Raw genomic sequence first — 20,296 nt, forward strand, 5'->3', positions numbered from 1 at the left:
AACAACACAAAAGTTCTCATTTGCTTCCTCCTGACCCTAAACTCTTTATCTTAAACTTCAGGTTTCATTCTTTGTGAAAGACCCTGTGATTCACCAGACTATTCCATGTACCTATGCCTATTTTCTTCCCCACTAATTTTACCCTTTATTTTGTTTATTTAGTTTTATATGGTGTTGAGAATCGAACCCAGTGCCTCACCACTGAGCCACAACCCCAGTGCTAATTTTGTCTTTTAAAGAGAGCTTTCCGTTGGGTCTAGTGGTGCATACCTGTAGCCCAGTCATTCTGGAGGCTGAAGCAGGAGGATTGCAAGTTTGAGGCCAACCTCAGCAATTTAGCAATGCCCTAGGCAACTTATCGAGATCCTGTCTTAAAATAAAAAACAAAAAGGGCCGGAGATGTACCTCAGTTATTAAGTGCTCCTGGATTAAATCCATTTATATAAATAAATAAATAAATAATATCTTTCTGGGGAGACATGGTGGCACACACCTGTAATCCCAGTTACTTCAGAGGCTGAGGCAGGAGAATCATAAGTCTGAGGTCAGCCTGGGCAATTTAGTGAAACCCTATTTCAAAATAAAATTTTTAAAAAGATAGGGGATATAGTTCACTGGTAGAGTTACTTACCTGGAATGTGGAAGGCCCTGAGTACAATCCCCAATACATGAAAAGAGGAAGAAAAAAAGAAAAAAAAAAAAAAAACAAAAAACTAATTTTCTGTGTCCTTTCTGAAGTTGACTGTAACCACTCACTGTATTCATGTACAGTCAATTCCTTCCTCTTTGGCTCTGTATTTTACCTTGTATTTAACTCTATTGTTGTTATTATTTTTAACCTGATTATTATATGTTCATTACACTATAATTAAAATTATTTGCAAGTTCTATCCCCTCGTTATTTTATGAGTTCCTTTTTAAAATTTTTTCTATCCCCAGGACTTTGCACAATGCACAACAAACAGCAGATGTATAAATTCAGAGTTCACTTGGGGACTGGGGAGATAGCTCAGTTGGTAGAGTGCTCGCCTTGCAAGCACAGGCCCTGGGTTCAATCCCCAGCACCACACACACACACAAAAAATTCACTTGGATTTTCAGGATTAGTTTAAGAATTCAGAATTCATCCAACCATGTCTACCTTCAGAATATATCTTAAAATGATTATCTTCTTCTATGTCATTTGCTACTACCTTCATCCAAGTCATTTGTTTTCTCCTGCCTAAATTACTGCAAGTATCATAATTACCTCTCTCATTGGTGTTCCTGTAATAATTAATTATCTCTACAAGGTCCAAATTACCTTTTAAAGCATAAAGCAGATTTACCATAATCTCCCACTCAAAATCTTTCAATGTCTTCCTATTTTACTAAAATATTTCAAATTCCTTTATTATATCCTATACAGTTTTATATGCAACTTCTTCCTGTCTCATTGGCTTTATTTCAAACCATCCTCCCCAGTCACTTGGTTCAATTCAACCACACTGGTTGGTCTGTTTCTCAAACATACCACATTTATTTCTGCCTTAGGCCTATGTACTTTCTGTTCCTTTTGACTGTAAAGCTCTGTTTCTAGATATTTTCATGACTGGCTCTTAAATATTATTTCACTTTCATCTCAAATATCAGTTCCTTAGAGAGGCTTTGGCTGACATTCATGTAAAGTAGAATCCCAGAAGGAAAAAAAAGAAACCTGTGAAATGGTACTGGACTGAACTAGAGATATCACTTAGAATATGGGTGTGTATTGTATGGATGTGTGCTTATGAATTTATTTACACTGATACGTCTAACATTATGTATTCATACTACATTTGTTCATATTGATAACCCATTTTAGTCACAATGACAACAGCTAACATTCAGATCTTGGTCCAAAAACTATACTCAAATAAAAAACATTCCTTGAAGTATGGTTAGGTCAAGGAAAGTACAAAGTGATCCTGGAACATTTTCCTGTGGCTAAAGTAAAGTAGTGCTATATAAATGACTCAGGAAGATCACAAGTTCAAGACCAGCCTGGGCAACTTATCAATACTCTCTCTCAAAATTTAAAAAAGGGTAGCAGATGTAACTCAATGGTAGAGTACTCACGGGTTCAATCCCCAGAACCAATAAATAAATAAATAGATGGATGGAAATATGCCCAGGGAATACCTGAACTAGCTTCAAGGAGCTCTCCTGTTCAAATTAGAGAAAATTTGAAATAAAAATGAGTAATGATCATATTTATTATATATGATGTAATAAAACCGATTAAAAAGAAGTCATGCTGATAACTTTTTAAGGAAGGAAAGTACTGGGGATGGAATCTAGGGACATTCTCTACCACTAAGCTACATTCCCAGCCCTTTCTAATTTTTTTTTTTTTTTTTTTTGAGACAGGAACTCACTAAGTTTTAGAGGCTGGCCTCTGCAATCTTCCAGCCTCAGACTCCCAGAGTAACTGGAATTGCAGGCATGTGGCACCACACCTAGCAATACAGACAACTTTTAAAATCCATCCAGGTTGCTATAACAGAATAACATAGACTGATGGCTTATAAACAACAGAAATTTATTTCTAACAGTTCTGGAAGCTGGAAGTCCAATATCAAGGCACTTGAAAGATTAGGTGTCTGGTGAGGGCACACTTCCTGGTTTGTAGAAAGCTGTCTTTTCAGGCTGGGAGTTTAGTTCAATAGTAAAGTATGTGCTTAGTGTGCATGAGGACCTAGGTTCAATGTCCAGCAGAGAGAGAGAGAGACAGAAAGAGAGAGGGATGGGGGTGGGGGTTAAAAGAAAGTCATCTTCTTAAAGTATTTGCACATGGCAGAAGAGGCATGAGTTCTCTGGGGCATTTTTTCCTGTGTGTATGTTGTGGTGGGGGGAGTGGCAGTTTCTGAGGATAAAACCTAAGGCCTTGAGGCATGCGAGGCAAGTGTTCTACAATGGAGCTACATTCCCAGTCCTCCGGGGTCTTTTTTTATTGGGACAGTAATCTCACTCATGAGAGCAAAACCCTCAGAACCTAATGACCTACTACAGGCCCCCCTACTAATAGCATCACACTGAAGGTTAAGATTTCAACTTAAATTTTGGGGGTCATAAACATAGTCTGCATAGCGTTCCACCTTTATCTTCCCAAAATTCATGTCCTTCTCACATTCAAAATGCATTCAGTATATTCCAAACTTTCCAAAAGAATTTTGGTTTTGCTTTTGGTTTTAGATGGGGGTCTCACTATGTTACTCAGGCCAGCCTCTAATTTGTGATCTTTATGCCTCAGCCTCTCCAGTAGCTGGAACTGCAGGTGTGTGCCATTGCATCCCACGTAAAAATATTCAAAAAAAAAAAAAACTTTAAAATGTTCTTTTAATCAAAAACACTGTCTATCTTCCTAGTGTGGGAAAAAAACAAAGGAGTTAGATGAAAGAATTCTTTGATTTGTCCAAAAAGGATTTAAGCATTTTTAAATTCCTATGTTTTTACAACCTTTTGATATTTTTGGTCTTATGTTTCTTGGCATAGTTGAAAAAACATTCACTGCTGCTCTTAATAAGAGTTATGTGTCTACATTAATAAAGGGACATGTGTTAAAGAACTGCCACATTTTCTATTTTGAATACTTTTTAAGAAGGCCAATGATGCTTTTTTTCTTTATTTATTACAGAAAAATTTTGTAATTTTTAATTTTCAAAAGGTTTAAAATAATGACTTAGATGGAAGGTTCGAATTATGTAATAGACAATGCCAAGTTTTCAGAGTCTAAAGCAAAAACCTGCTGCTGGAACCCAGAGAAGACAGAACAAGAGTGAAGGTCACAAACAGAGAGGAATCAGCTACCATTGTAGTGCCCAAGATCTTTATTGGCCTAGAGAGTCTGTCACTGTATTCAGTCACAAAGACTAAAGGATAGTCTGGAATTCCGTTTGGAATTCTCCATTGTTTCAAGTGAGAACTTCTAGGACTATCTCTGCTGTGTATTTAAAGAGTGGGCTGGAGGGCTGGGGAGATAGCTCAGTCGGTGTGTGTGTGTGTGTGTGTATACATACATATAGAAAACCTCCTTTCTCAAATGAGGAGGAATATATAGGTATAGCGAATATATTTCCGCATGACCCCAGTCCTTGTCCCCTTCTTTGAAATCACCTCCCAGCTATAGCTCTTGCTGTAGGCGTTAGGTGGTCATGATGGTACTAGGTAGAGCATCTTTTTGACCACAGCCAAATGATCAGGAGTTTGTGTGACAGTGAGGTAGGGACAGTAGGGTCATTTAAGTTCAGGAATTTGGAATTCAAATAGTACTTCTGCTGCTTAACTGGAACATTGGGCACATTACTTAATCTTCTCCCAGGGTTAAGTTTCCAAGTAAGAAAAATGAAATTAAGAGTGTTTTCCTTGCAGCATTGATGTGAGGATTAAGTGAGATAAATGATATAAAGTGCTTCCCAAAATGCCTGGAACATAGTAAGTGTTCAATGAATATTAACACCTTATTGCTAGAAAAATTCATCCCTAGTGTCCCACTCCATGAATTCTGTGGGTTTGAAAGATTGTTTGATTTTCACTTAGAATTAAAAACACATGTAGGCTTTATTTTGAGCAACATTATCTACCTTGCCAGAAGGCTGAGGCAGAAAGATCACAAGTCAGAGGCCACCCTGGACAACTTAGTGAGACCCTGACTCAAAATAAAATAAAAAGGTCTAGAGGCTGTAACTCAGTGATAGCATATCCCTGAATTTAATCCCTAGTACCACAATGAAAGAAAGAAAGAAAGAAAGAAAGAAAGAAAGAAAGAAAGAAAGAAAGAAAAGAAAGAAAGAAAGAAAGAAAGAAAGAAAGAAAGAAAGAAAGAAAGAAAGAAAGAAAGAAAGAAAGAAAGAAAAGAAAGAAAGAAAGAGCTCTTTCTGCTTCCTGAGGGTGTCGGCTGCTTCCCTCTGCCAAACCTCTGCCACACCTCTGCCATGATGTTCTGCCTCACCTCGAGCCCCAAGGAATGAAACCAGCCTTCTGTGGATTAAGACCTCTGAAACTGACCCGCCAACATGGGCCGCGTTTGCACCAAAACTGTGAAGAAGGCCGCCCATGTTCTTATGGAGAAGTACTACACACGCCTGGGCGACGACTTCCATACCAACAAGCGCGTGTGCGAGGGGATCGCCATTATTCCCAGCAAGAAACTCCGCAACAAAATCGCAGGGTATGTCACACATCTGATGAAGGGGATTCAGAGAGGCCATGTGAGAGGCATCTCCATTAAGCTGCAGGAAGAGGAGAGAGAAAGGAGAGATAATTATGTTCCTGAGGTTTCTGCCTTGGATCAGGGGATCATTGAAGTAGATCCTGACACTAAGGAAATGCTGAAGCTTTTGGACTTCAGCAGTCTCTCCAACTTGCAGGTCACTCAGCCTACTGTGGGGATGAATTTCAAAACACCACGTGGAGCTGTCTGAATCTTTCTGCTATGCTGTAATATTTTCAATAAACCTGGGACCAAAAAAAAAAAAAAAGACATTACTGCCACTAGAGGAATGCTAAAGACTTTACCCAGAGACACTGAGAAAGATGGCTGGAGGGCTGGAGGGCATCTCAGGAGCTGGCAAGACCACCCCCATCTCAAGCCCCAGGGATGAAAGGTGAAAATTCTCTTGAAGAGACCAGTGGGGCACCCTTCTTGCACGAGGGGGTCTAGGAAGTTTTTTCAACATGCTCAGCCACCCAGACCCTCCGAGGCTGCAGCAGCAAGGGTTCCTGGAGGCTTGGCTACTATTCGAGATGGCAGCAGACCTTGGTTTGAACCACGTGGGGCTGGTTCTGCAGGAATGCAGGATGCTGGAGTTAAGGGATCATGGAGGTTTTCACCAAGATTTTCAATGAAGGCCTGGGAGGCCAGGCAAAGTGCAGCAGGGTCGGAGTCCCTGCGGGCACCCCCTGAGAAGTCAAAGTGTGGAGAGGTGAGGAGGAAGTCGAAGCTGCCGGGACCCCCAAAATTAAGAAATGCTAGTAACGTGGGACATCATCCTAGGAAAGCCGCAGGAAAGGAGCAGAGACAAGTCAAAAGAAAGGCCACTTGAGCCGTGAGGAACAAGGCCACAGGGGCGGAGCTACGCATGCCACTTGGAGAGAGTAAGTGCAAAAGGACGGGAAGCAGACTTCAACAGATTCAGAGAAGCCTTTCTTCCTTCGGGGACTCGGGCACCCTTGGGGCCAATTTTCCAAATGGGAAAATAGCCCGCAGAGGGGATTTTTGGTTTTACAGGGTGCAATGATATAATCGTTGGAAGCTGTGTACCTGCAGTTTTGACCGTTAGGGGCTAGTCGTACAGGTTAAAATTTTAATTTTAGGAGGGAAGTTGTAAAAAGGCCAAAACTCACTGGGGAGATAAGAGTCTGAATCCTGAGGGATAAGTACTCAAATCTTGCCCATTGTCATTTAGGACTAATTCACCATGGGGGAAGGTCAAGGTTTAAGACCCAGCATTGGGTGTCGCTCGTTTCCCCCAGGGTACATTGTTATCAGGAAAGAATGCTCTGGGAGAGGTTTGCAGTTTGACCAATTTCTCCTCCCTCCTTCCAAGCCTCACCATCCCTCCCTTTTCTTGGGGAGCTGTCTTACAGAACATTATTTTCCATAACCCTTCAGAGAGAAAATCAATATGCCATGTGCTGCAGGTACAGGACATGGAGTTACACGTCTTGTTTGCCCAGCTGGATTTCGGTCTTGCTTTGGTCCCATCCCTTCTTTCTATGCCCCTATTTTTGTAAATGGAAATGTTTACTCAGTACCTTTATATGTTGGATATTTGTAAATTGCTTTCAGTTTTGTAGAAGCTCACAATGTGAGACTGCCTTGAGCCTCAAAGACTTTGGACTTGAACTTTGAGCAATCTCAGAACTGTTGAGACTATGGGAACTCATGGACTAAATGTATTTGCATTGTCAGATGGTTGTGAGCTTTTGGGAGATAGGGGCAGAATGTTATGGTTTGGATGTGAGGTGTGCCCCAAAAGCTCACATGAGAGACAATGCAGGAAGGTTCAGAGCAGAAATGACTAGGTGGTAAGAGTCTTAACCCAATCAGTGAATGAATCCCTGATGGTATTAATTGAAATGGTAGGGTGTGACTGGAGGAGATTGGAAGCTGGGCATGACTTTGGGTATATATATTTGTATCTGTTGAGTGGAGACTCTGCTTCCCGAGGGTGTGAGCTGCTTCCCTCTGCCACACCTCTGCCATGATATTCTGCCTCACCTCCAGCCCCAAGGAATGGAGCCAGCCTTCTGTGGACTAAGACCTCTGAAACCATAAGCCCTCAAATAAACTTTTTCTCCTTTAAAATTGTTCTGGTCAGATCTTTTCATCACAGCAGCGAAAAAGCTGGCTAAAACAGTTTGGAAAAATATATCCTAAATTTTAAACAGTGGTTAACTCTGGATGGTGAAATTATGAATTCTTTCCATGTTATTTTTTCCCCCCATATAAGCAGATGTGCCCTGTGAAGGCTGGGGCATTTTTTTTCTGAGAGCATGTAATGCAGATAAAATGAAGTCCCATTGAAGACTTGAAGACTTTTTAAAAGAAGTCTGTCCATCATTCATACTTAGGAACTCAAACAGTATTTGAGAATCTGCTGTGTTCCCTGAATTGTGTTGTGTGTTGGAAGGAACACACACACAAGCACATTCATCTGGACAGACATCTAAAAGGTCATCCTACTAACCTTGAGGGACATGGAGGTTAAGGAGAAAGTTAAGAAGGGTGCGGACCAGGAGGGGAAAATTCACAGAAAGGAAATATCTCTCTGTGAACTAGTGACCTGAGAGGCTTCAGGGGGAATGTGTCTTCCAGTTAGTTCTTGAAGTATGACTAGGATTCATTTATTTATTAAATTTTTAATGGTACAATATACATAATAGTGGGATGCATTATTCCATATTTGTACATGCACACAACATAATTTGGTCAATTTCATTCCCTACCTCTCCTTTCCCTCCCCCTAGTCCCCTTCCTCTAATGGTCTCCCTTCTAATTTCATAAGATCATCTCCTCCACAATTTTTTTCTTTTTTTAATCTCTAGTTTCCATATGTGAGAGAAAGCACATGACTTGACTTTCTGAGTCTGGCTTATTTTGTTAAACATAATGCTCTCAAGTTCTACCCATTTTCCTACGTATGACATAATTTGTTCTTTGTTATGACTGCATAAAACTGTTGTATATATACTACATTTTCTTCACCCATTCATTGATTGATGGACACCTAGGCTGATTCCATAACTTAGCTATTGTGAATTGTGCTGGGATAAATGTGGGTATTTATGTATCTCTAAAGTATGCTGACTTTAGTTCTTTTGGATAAATACTAAGGAGTGGTATAACTGGGTCTTATGGTGATTCCATTTCCAGTCTTTGGAGGAACCTTCATCCTGATATCCCTAGTAGCTGAAGTAGTTTACAACCCCATCGACATTATGTAAGTTTTCCTTTTTTTTCATATTCTTGCCAACATTTGTTGTTATCATCAGAAATTCTTGATGACTGCCATTCTGGCTGGAGTGAGATGAAACTGGAATAGTTTTGGTTTGCATTTCTCTGATTGCTAAAGATTTGGAACGTTTTTAAAACAAAAACAAAAACAAAAAAAAAAAAAAAAGAAAGAAAGAAAGAAAGAGAAAGAAGGCAGAAAATCAGGTTCTTTAACTTCACTGCCCAGACTCTGATTTTTGGGGAGAACAGTCCAAGAGTCTACATTTTGGCTAGTTCCCCAGATAAGCCTCACGTACGTTGAAACTTTGAGAACTAGTGATCTAAACCTATGGGAGACTACATTCAGATTTTAGCATTATAATATACTTAAACTCATTCCTTCATTCAAATACTACTACCTGTGGAGCACAACTCTAGCAGGTGAGTGAGGGGCATAGAGGAAGGGGCAGTCAATCTATTTTGAGTAACGTAGCATCTGTCAACCTAGTGTTTTGGTTATCCTGGTAAGTTTTGTTTTTTTGATTTTTTTAAGTATTATTTTTAGTTGTCAATGGACCTTTATTTAATTTATTTATTTATATGCGATACTAAGAAATAAACCCAGGGCCTCACACATGCTAGAAAAGCATTCCACCCTAAGCCACAACCCCAGCCCTCCTGATAGGTTTTGATGCATTTGACTTTCTGTTTACAAAAGATAATTGTCTGTGAGGCAGGAGTTCTCAATAGCACAATGGATCTCACTCTGTACCTCAAAGACTGCATGAGTTTTTCAAGGCATTGATCCCCTCAGTTCTCAGAAAATTGAATTATAAGCAGCTGCCTATGTTTACTCCAATGTGTCATTTTGGAAGTACTGCCAAAGGCATAGAATAGTTAAAATTTTTGTAATTAGTAGTCAAATGTGGATTCAAATTCATATCTACTAAAGCCTGCTTTAGTGTATGTGGTCTGCAGACCAGAAGCACTGGCATTAGCTGGATGCTTAGAAATGGAAAATCTCAGGCCCATCTCAGACCTATATTAAAGTTTGAGTAGTACTTCTCTAAAGGAAACATATAATCAGTTACTTAACTTTTGTTAACAATTTCATGCAAAGGTAATAATTTTCTAAAAAATAGTTACTTTAAGTGCACTACTGCTGCATCAGCACAAACATTGGTGTTTTGTATATCTTTATGGCCTGACTATAAAAGTCATACAATCATTCTAGAGATTTTTGAAATCCTAGGAAGTGAGAAAGACTACCCATAATAAAAAATGTATTCATAAAAGCATTCCCTTTCTTCTATAAAATATGAAAATAGGCATGTTTCATAAAACTGAAATTATAACATATATATGGGATTTAGATCTTAGGCTTTTCATTTAGTTTATCATGATTATTTTCAGTGGCATTTGTTTTAAAAATTAGATGGAGTGGTGGTGACAATTTAAGATTTTACTTATTTATTCATTCATTCATTTTTGTATCAGGGATTGAACCCAGGGGCACTTAACCACTGAGCAACATCCCCAGCTCTTTTTTATACATTTTATTTTGAGACAGGGTCTCACTAAGTTGCTGAGGCCGACTTTGAACTTGCAATCTCCTGCTTTAGCTTCAAGCAGAAGACTATCATATTGTGTACTTTAAAGATAAATCATTTGATCTTTAACACCACAAATATATAGACATAGGAACACTATGGCAGTACGTAAAGAGCTTTTTAAAAATCTAATATTGCCAGGTGCAGTGACACATACCTGAAGTCCCAGCAACTTGGGAGGCTGAGGCAGGAGGATCACAAGTTCAAGACCAGGCTTGGCAACTAAGTGAGACCCTGTCTCAAATATATATATAAATAAATAAATAAATGGAGTGTGAATGTAGCTCAGTGGTAAATACCCTTGGGTTGAACTCCCAGTATCAAAAAAGTAAATAAATAAAAAATAAAAATCCAATACATATATGCTATTTTGAAATACCTGTAATTTAACATCATCCCCTAAGCTCAGTTTCGAAAAAGGGATTCTAGATTCCCCACATATTTAAAACAGAATTGTCTAATACCTGAACTATTTTATTCTTTTTATTTTTTTCTATTCATCTTTTGACTATTAATGTGTAGGAAAGTTATTAGGTTTTGTGACAAGGGCTCCCTCTGTTGGCTGTGTAGCAACCACACAGTGATCATTTGATATCTATCCATTTCTTTGGATCTTTTCAGTGACCTTTTTTGCTTTTTTTTAAACATATTCTTTTAAAGTTGTAGATGGACACAATACTGTTATTTTATTTTTTTAATGTGGTGCTGAGGATTGAAACCAGTGCCTCACACGTGCTAGGCAGTGCTCTACCACGAGCAACAAACCCCAGCCCCTCTTTTTGGCAAAATTATGTTGTTATATTGTGTATTGTGTGCCCATACAAATATGTACCAACAAATCCCATTGGTATGTACAACTATAAATCACCAATTTAAAAATGTGGGGAGAAAAAAGAAAATCAGAGCTCTTGCCCCTAAATTATAATGATTGTATTCAAATGAATAAAAAAACCCAGTTATTAAATCTTTTATATGTAAACCAAAGAAATATTTTATACTTGAAGTTATTAGTTTCATGAGCATCATTCTATCTCTTTACCAAAGAGTCATTTAGTCTTTAAATTAGACAGCTATTTATTTACTTGTTTATTTATTTTTTTTGGTACAAGAGATTGAATCCAGGGGCACTTAAGCACTGAGTCACATGCCCAGCCCTTTTTATCTTTTATTTTGAGACATAGTCTTATTAAGTTGCTTAGGGCCTCGTTTACTTATTGAGGGTGGCCCCAAATTTGCAATCTATCTGTCTCAGCCTTACCAGTGGCTGAGATTATAGGTGTGCTTCACCACACCTAGCTTGGAGAGCTATTTGAATTCCATAATAGAATTATTCAGATCTTCATTTCCTATTATCCCAATGGTCATACAAATGAACTTTGTCATTGTTTATCAGTAATAATCAGTCATTAAGAATGTCATTTCTAGCTGGGCATGGTGGCGTACACCTGTAATCCCGGAGACTAGAGGCTGAGGCAGAAGGCCCTCTCTCAAAATTTAAAAAATTTAAAAAGGGCTAAGGATGTAGCTCAATGGTAAAGTACTCCTGGGTTCAATCCCAGATACAAAAAAAATATTAAATAAAAAGGAACGTCATTTCTATACAGCTCCCAAATTGCCACACCCTCAAGTTGGCTCCCAATTGCTCCAACTAGATGCTTAGCAGAGGCTCCAGTGAAAGATCTAATCTCTAACTTGTAGGAGTGGTCTGTAGGCCAGTAGAGAAGATCCTTGGCTCATTCAACACCCAGTAGTACTTCCTCCAAACCAGCTCTGTGCTTGGGAGTCACATTAATAACATGGATCCTAATCCCAAGAACGCTTTGGTTTTATGAAGGAGACTCTTTTTTAAAAATTTTTTATTTAAAATTCTATTTTTACAGACTGCATTTTGATTCATTGTACACAGATGGGGTACAACTTTTCATTTCTATGGTTGTACACAATGTAGATTCACACCATTCGTGTAATCATAAATATACATAGGGTAATACTGTCTGTTTCATTCTACTATCTTTCCTTCCCCCACCCCCTCCCACCCCATTTTCCTCTACACCATCCAAAGTTCTAAAGGAGATTCTTAACAGCTGAAGCAATGCCTTTAACTTGATGTAGACTATGATAAATGTACTTACTGTGGTATACCATGCCACAAAAGCTGAAAGAATTATTAAATATGATTGAGAGAATTCAGGAAGACATCTTGGGGAAAACACTATTTGACTTGAGTAGGATGTAAGATCTACTCTGGTAGGAATTTTTGTCTGTTTCATTCACTGTTATATCCTAAGTTCCTACAACCATGACTGGCACATAGTAAGGTCTTAATAAAAGTCACTACATGAATGAGTGAACTTTTGAAAGGAATAAAAATTTTACTATCAGAAAAAGTCAGGGAAAAAGAATTTCCCTTTTGAAAAATTTTATTCTCATCAAGAGTAGTAGTGCAGACCTATAAATCCACAACTTGGGAGGCTGAGGAAGGCAGATTGCAAGTTCAAGACCAACTTTAGCAACTTAGTGAGGCCCTAAGCAATTCAGTGAGACCCTGTCTCAAAATAAAAAAAAACAAAAAGGGTTGGAGATGTAGCTAAGTGATAAAGCATCCCTGAGTTCAATCCCCAGTACAGAAAGAGAGAGAGAGAGAGAAAGGGAGGAAGGAAGGAAAGAAGGAAGGAAGGAAGGAAAGGAAGGAAGGAAGGAAGGAAGGAAGGAAAGGAAGGGGGGAGGGAGGGAAAGAAAGAGAGAGAACGAAGGAAGGAGGGAAGGAAGGAAGGAAGGAAGGAAGGAAGGAAGGAAGGAAGGAAGGAAGGAAAGAAATTATTTCTTATTCTTGGTGTTGGTGGTACACCTCAGTAATAGAATATGTACTTATTTAGCATGAACAAGGCCCTGTGTTCAATTCCCAGCACACAAAATAAATTAGTATATAAAAACCAAGTGCTTATTCTCAAAAAAAAAAAAAAAAAAAACTTTTGTTTGTTTAAATTGCTTAAACCTTTCCCTTGGCATTCCATTCTTTTTTAGGATAAAATACTGTTCTTGTCAACTTCTCCAGAGTCACATCCATGTATCCCAAACACAAGCCATTAGAGCTGACAAATGTCTGAGGTGAAAATGGACATTCTGTATTTCATCTAACTGCCCAAGAAATTTTAAAAATATAAAATATCATATTACATGTGAATTACTCATATACCACCAGTTACCAAAAGCTCCATCCTTGTCCTTGATGTCAATTCAATAACAAGGACACCGTTATAAGAAAAAAGTTTTATTGCTTTTCTAGCAAAGGAGAATCACAGGGGACTCCTTTCCCAGAGGCTGTGATTCTCCCCATTATGGGCAGGTTTTTAAAGAGGTGATTTGGAGAAATCCCAAGATTTGGGAGGAGAAGATAAGGGAAGAGAAGATCAGGGAAAGAAGATCAGGGAGGAGATGGTCAGGAAGAAGAAGGTTGGGGAAAAGAAAATAAACACGTCAGTTTTAGAATAACAGGGATGGAGTCAAAGCATAAAGTGAACCACTATTACCCATCCACTTGAAAATACGAGTTAAAGCATACAAATCATATGCCTAGGTGTTTCAAATTGGGATCCATTCAGCTGCAGTAGTAGAAAATAATTTCAAATTGCCTAATTAGGGAAAGGACTTTTTGGCAAATATAACTGAAAGTTAAACAATAATGCAGACTTCAGGGCAATTCAATTAGGTCTTATCCTCAATTGTTCCTCAGTGGTTTCATCTCTAACCTCCTATGTATGTTGACCATATCCTTGGATTGGCTTCTCCCATGGGCACAAATTAGCCTCTGTCAGAAAATAAATTCATATACTTTCTTTATAAATGTAGGAGGAGAGAGCATTATTTCTCAAAACCAATGAATAAAAGTGCTAGACTTAACAGGTGTGGTGGCACATGCCTGTAATTCTAGCTACCTGGGAGGCTGAGGAGGAGGATTGCAAGTTTGAGGCCAGCCTCTGCAATTTAGTGAGACTCTGTCTCAACATAAAATAAAAAGGGAAGGGAGTGTAGCTCAGTGGTAGAGCACCCCTGGTTTCAATCTCTAGCACCACACACACACACACACAAAGGAATGAACCATTTAGCTTCATACTCAGGTCCGTAAAAGGACACCTGTATCCTGGCACCACATAATCTAGAGGAAGAAGAGGAATGTCCTACTTCTTTAGAATAAGGGAGCATTTTCCAGAAGCTTCTCAGCAGACTTTCTTCATCTACTTGAAAACCCCTAAATTCAACACTAGCAAGGGGATAATATAACCACAAAGAGTTTAGGCTGATTTTATCCAAGGCAGAGTGGAAATTAACTACTTTCTATGTTGGTTTCTTCAATAAGGTCTTGCTGTCACTCCTCACCCTCTGGACTCTGATACTCTATGTCTGTGTTCATCTGTCTTTGTGACCCCATCCACCACCCATCCTGAAACTCACGACCATGGTAGCAATATCCTAGACCTTGTCTTTACCAATAAATGTACCTTCTATAATTTTAATTGTAAGCTTCACACTCTCTGACCACCTATATTTCTACTTCACTTTCTTTTTTTTAATTCATTTTTATTGCAAACAAATGGGATACATGTTGTTTGTGTTTGTACATGGAGTAACAGCATACCATTTGCGTAATCATACATTCACATAGGGTAATGATGATTTCTACTTCACTTTCTTAAATACCAACTCCAACAATCTTTAGATCTAACAGGGATTTATACTCCACTGATGATCCTGCCTCTTGCCTTTTCTCTATTCTTCGCTTTGTTTCTATCCTTTCTTCCCTCCCTACTCTGCTTAAATATTATGGTCAATCATTATAATCACTTCTTTGCATATACGTCAACTCCCTGCTCCCCTTTACTTCATGGTATTCTCCTAATAAGACTAGAACTCTCTGCCAGGGCAGTGGCACACCCCTGTAATCCTAGCAACCCAGGAGGCTGAGGCAGTAGTATCACAAGTTTGAAGCCAGCCTCAACAACCTAGCAAGGTCCTAAGCAACTTAGTGAAATTCTGTCTCAAAATAAAAAATAAAAAGGGTTGGGGATGCGGCTAAGTGGTAAACACCTCTGGGTTCTACTCCCAGCAAAAACAACACCACCACCAAAAAAGAAAAAGAAAGAAACAAACAAAGAAAGAAAGACTAAAAACCCTTCCCACATCCAACACTCTGCTCATTCTGTGCCGGCAACAAAACCCCTGAATATGACTGGAGAAAATATACAATGATGTCAATTTTTTTCATGATACTGGGAATTGAACTCAGGGATACTCAACCATTGACCTACATTCCCCAGCTCTTTTTATTTTTTAAATTTTGAGACAGGTTCTCACTAAGTTACTCAGGCTGATCTCAAACTTATAAACCTCCTGCCTTAGCCTTCGAAGTCACTGGGATTATAGGCATGTGCCACTACACCGGCCCCTTACTCTACCTTTTTTTTGTGTGTGTGTGTGTGTGGGTGTGTGTGGGTGTGCAGGGAGGTGCCAGGAATTAAACTCAGGGGCACTCAACCACTAAACCACATCCCCAGCCCTATTTTGCATTTTATTTAGAGACAGGGTCTCACTGAGTTGCTTAGCACCTTGCTGTTACTGAGGCTGGCTTTGAACTCACGCTCCTTCTCCCTCAGCCTCCTGAGTCGCTGGGATTACAGGTATGTGACACCATGCCTGGCTTTACTCTACTCTTAATGAGTCTTAAGCTATATCCCAACTCCTTCTTATTTTTTTGTTTTGATATAGTGTCTTGCTAAGTCGTGGAGGCTAACCTTGAACTTATCCTCCTAACTTCAGCCTCCAGAGGTGCTGCGATTATGGTATGCAACACTATATCTGGCTTCAGTGCTTTCTTGATACTCATGGAATACCAGTTTCACCTCTTTCCTCATCTCTCAATTATTCCTGTGGGAAGACAGAGGTCTTCCTGGGACACTTATTTCTAAGTCACTCAATACCTGGGATTTGTCTGAATCCCTGTCACTTTTTCCTGGAACTATGAGAGTAAGACCTGTACCCCAGCTAAACCCTGCTCATTTATGTTACCTTTACTTCTGTTGGCTGCATTTCTGGGACACCTGAGCTTTCCACCTAATTTTAGGTGCCGGACATCCTTATCAGACAAATTTCTCTTTCAAGGAAAGATGATATTTGACTTTACCATGTCCCAGGTGCTTGGCATAGGACACAGAATATACTAGGCACTCCATAAATGGTTTTTGGACTAAACCTTTGCCTATTGCTACCAGTTTCCTATAATTTTATAGTTCTCATTCTCTTCATACTTCCACTATAACCACCACATACCAGAGTAAACTTATTAGTATGCAACTTACTGATTATGACTTTGGGCAAGATATTTAACTTTTCTGAACCTTTTTTTCACCGTAAAAATGGAAATCATAATTCCACAGTTGATGGTGAAAATAAAATTCAATAAAGTATACAAAGCCCCAGAACTCTAGCACATACTAGTAAAACGAATGATAACAACAATATTTCCCAAATAACATCAGTAATAATAATGATATGACCAGGAGGGTCAGGGACTATATCTCTAGTATTTAAAAATATGGACTTTGTAAGAGAGAAAAATGAGAGATGGGGCTGGTGAAGTCATCTGGAATCACATGATAAAGGGTTGAGTTAAGCCATTATCTTTAGATAACGAAGAATAATCCAAGAGATGTGTAACACCTAAAGCTAAGAAGCATTCAAAGATAGTTTTGAGCAACAAATGAAGAAGGCCAGGAGGGCTGCATGGGACCACGTTAGCAAGTCATTGAACCTTATGGTAACTAACATCAGGTATACATTCAGGCTATAGTTCACATTCGTCAGCCTTTCAGATGGAAACAGAAAACTTCAGTCAAACATCTAGTTGTTTAGTCTACCTGACATCAAAGACCTGTCTGTTCTGAAACTTTCAGAGGTATGGCTGAACAGTTTAGTTTTCATCTTCATCTAAGGGGGCTGTGAGACATAATAGCTATGATTTTGTCAGCTTTAGACTTGAGGTTTATTTTTTAATTATAAAAACGTTTTTGTGACAACATATAAGATTTTTTTTTAATGACAAAAGAAAGTTTCCCAATTCTATCTCTATAAAACGAAGGTTTATTTTTGTGTATTGCCTTTATAGTCATAAAAAATTTACATTGCTAACCCACAATGAATACATGCTCCTGTCCTGTCCTTTCCTTTGCACTTATTAACATAATTATTAGTTTAACTAATTACTTTATAATACTATCAACTGGATATGCTAAAATATAAAGAATTTTAACATTCTGGGATTTTTGGAAATTTTTGTGCCTCCAATTTTTCATTCTAATGAATAACTTTCAGGCCAGGTGTGGTGGCACATCCCTATTATCCCAGCGATTTGGGAGACTGAAGCAGGAGGATCACAAGTTTGAGGCCAGCTTCAGCAACTTAGTGAGACCCTATCTCAAAATAAAAAATAAAAAAGGCTGGGGATATAACTAAATGTTAAAGCACCCCTGGGCTCAATCCCTGATACCAAAACAAAGAAACACACAAACTTTTTTTATTTATAGATTTTTTTTTTCCTTCTAAAAGCCAGTTAAAAGTCAAAACATGGGCTGGGGCTGTAGCTCAGTGGCAGTGTGCTTGCCTAGCATGTGTAAAGCACTGGGTTTGATCCTTAGCACCACATTAAAAATAAACAAATAAAGGCATTCTGTTCATCTACAACTACAAAAAAAATTTTTTTAAAAATCAAAACATTTTTATGACTCAGTTATAGATTTCTGTATTCCAAAAAAGTTATACTAGCTTATACAAGTATCCACAATGTATGAGTTTCCACAATAGATTTAATTATTTTGGTACTAAGAATTGAAAAATACACACTCACATGCACACATCAATATGAACACTAGGAGATATAGAAAATAGGATACCATGATAATGGAATCATACAACAGATAGAAATTGGAAATGACACTAAATGTCTCAACAGCAAACACTAGAAATTGGAACACAAAGTATCAATGCCTTAAAAGTTCTGTGTAGATTTTTTTTCAACTTAGAATTATATATCTAGAGAACACTAATGGAGCATGAAAGGAAAATTAAGGCATACTAAGACTTGGAAAGTTTCCAAAAAATTACTTTCCATACTCTTAATTGGAAAACTAATAAAAAGCATGTGTCACTAAAATTAAACAGTAAACTAAAAAACCAAAAGACATGGAATGTGTAAAACAGGAAATACGACACAGAAAAGAAGCAGAGACTCCCCAGGATGATGATAAAGGGGAATGTTAGAATGACAACTGTTCAGCGTGTACAAAGTCCAGAACAGTAGAACAGAGGCTTAGGAGCTATATCTTTAGGAAAACAAATAGAACAAAAATTATCTAATACATTTGATCATGTAGAAAATGGTGACAGAGAATTAAGTAAATGGAAAAAGTTATCAGTACATCGTGTTGTGGCACACTCCTGTAATCCCAGTGACTCGGGAGGGGGAGGCAGGAAGATCGCAAGTTTGAGGCCAACCTCATCAACTTAGCAAGTCCCTAAGCAATTTAGCAAACTCCTTTATCAAAACAAAAAGTAAAACAAAAAATAAAAGGACTGGGATGTACTCAGGGATTAAACTCCTTTGGGTTCAATCCCCAGTACCAAAAAAAGAAAGAAAAGAAAAAATTTATCATTATCTCCAGTAAGAAAAAAATGTGTGAAAGGAAATATAGTGCAGCACTTTGCTTAGCAGTAAACAATATTTAAACCCAATAAATTTCGATTTAGTAAAAATTTCTATTTTAACCATATTAGGGAGGGAAAATAGGAGCCTACAGTGATGAAAGAGAGCTAAATCCTTATCTTTCATAATGGGAATTCCAAAATAATTTCTAAAATTGACAAATCTAAAAGAATAAACATACAGTAGTCTCCCCTTATCCAGGTGGAATACATATTTTCTAAGACCGCAGTGGTTATCTGATACCAAATTCTACATATGATATTTTTCCTACCCATAAACACTTTGGATAAAATTTAATTTATAAATTAAGCACAGTTAGAGATAACGTAATAAAATAAAATGATTATAACCATATGCTGAAGTAAAAATTATGTGAATGTAATCTCTCTCAAAATATTGTATGGTACATTACTGTAATCTCAACTTGGGAGGCTGAGGCAAGAGGAATGCAAGTTCGAGGTCAGCCTTAGCAACTTAACAAGGTCCTGTCTCAAAATAGAAAATATAAAAGGTCTGGGGTTGTGGATCAGTGGCTAAATCCCTGGGTTCAATCTCAGTGCCAAAAAAAAAAAAGAAAAGAAAAGAAAAAAAAAAGATCTTATAGACATGAAGACCAATGGCATAGAATAGAAGACTAAAAGACAAACCCCACTTGAGAGGTGACAGTTGTGTGTGTGTGTGTGTGTGTGTGTGTGTGTGTGTGTGTGTGTGAGTGTGATCATGATGTGTTTATTTTTGTTTTTTGGCACTGGGGATGAGACCCACGACCCTTGCCCTGGCTAGACGCACATGCTCTACAACTGAGCTGTGCCTCCAGCCCTCTGATAGTTGTTTTGAGATGGAAAGTTTTTCTGATAATAGTATTTTATATGAGTAATTTAGCTTAAGCAAATTGCAATAAAATCATTTACTGTGGTGGCTTTTTCCAGTTAAGAGGTTCCTTCATTTAAAGTAGGAACTACAGGTTCTTAGCTGTTTTGAGAATAGAGTGTTTTCTTGCTCCTTGATTTTATGTACTAGGGATTGAACCACCAGGGCCTCAAACATGCTAGGCAAGCACTCTACCACTGAGTTACCTCCAAAGCCCTGCATGCACACCTTGAATAAAAGACAAACCCCACACACTAATAACCATTTGATCTTGACAAAGTTACCAAAAATATAAGTTGGAGAAAAGATTGCCTTTTCAACAAATGGTGCTGGGGAAACTGGATATTTCTATGTATAAAAATGAAAGTATATCCCTATCTCTCATCCTGTACTGAAGTCAAATAAAAATGCGTCAGAGACTTAGGAATTAGACCAAAAACCTTGCAACTGCTAGAAGAAAGCATAGGGTCAACACTGCATCATGTGCACTGACACTGGTGCAGGCACTGACTTCCTTCACAAGACCCCTAAAGCTCAAGAAATAAAACCAATAATCAAGAAGTGGGATGCCATACAATTAAAAGCTTCTGTACAACAGAGCAAATGACT

At 38.3% G+C, this 20,296-nt stretch overlaps 1 protein-coding gene across 1 annotated transcript; it reads left to right on the forward strand.

The window, feature by feature from the left end:
- The first annotated feature begins 5,032 nt into the window (after positions 1-5,032).
- Positions 5,033-5,624, forward strand: LOC306657013 (small ribosomal subunit protein eS17-like). The gene has a single exon (XM_079132674.1). The coding sequence runs from the start codon at positions 5,034-5,036 to the stop codon at positions 5,439-5,441; it is 408 nt and encodes a 135-aa protein (XP_078988800.1). The 5' UTR covers position 5,033; the 3' UTR covers positions 5,442-5,624.
- The last annotated feature ends 14,672 nt before the right edge of the window (positions 5,625-20,296 follow it).

The sequence above is a fragment of the Sciurus vulgaris genome (assembly GCF_902686455.1).
Source record: "Sciurus vulgaris genome assembly, chromosome: 1".
Taxonomy (NCBI): Eukaryota; Metazoa; Chordata; class Mammalia; order Rodentia; family Sciuridae; genus Sciurus; species Sciurus vulgaris.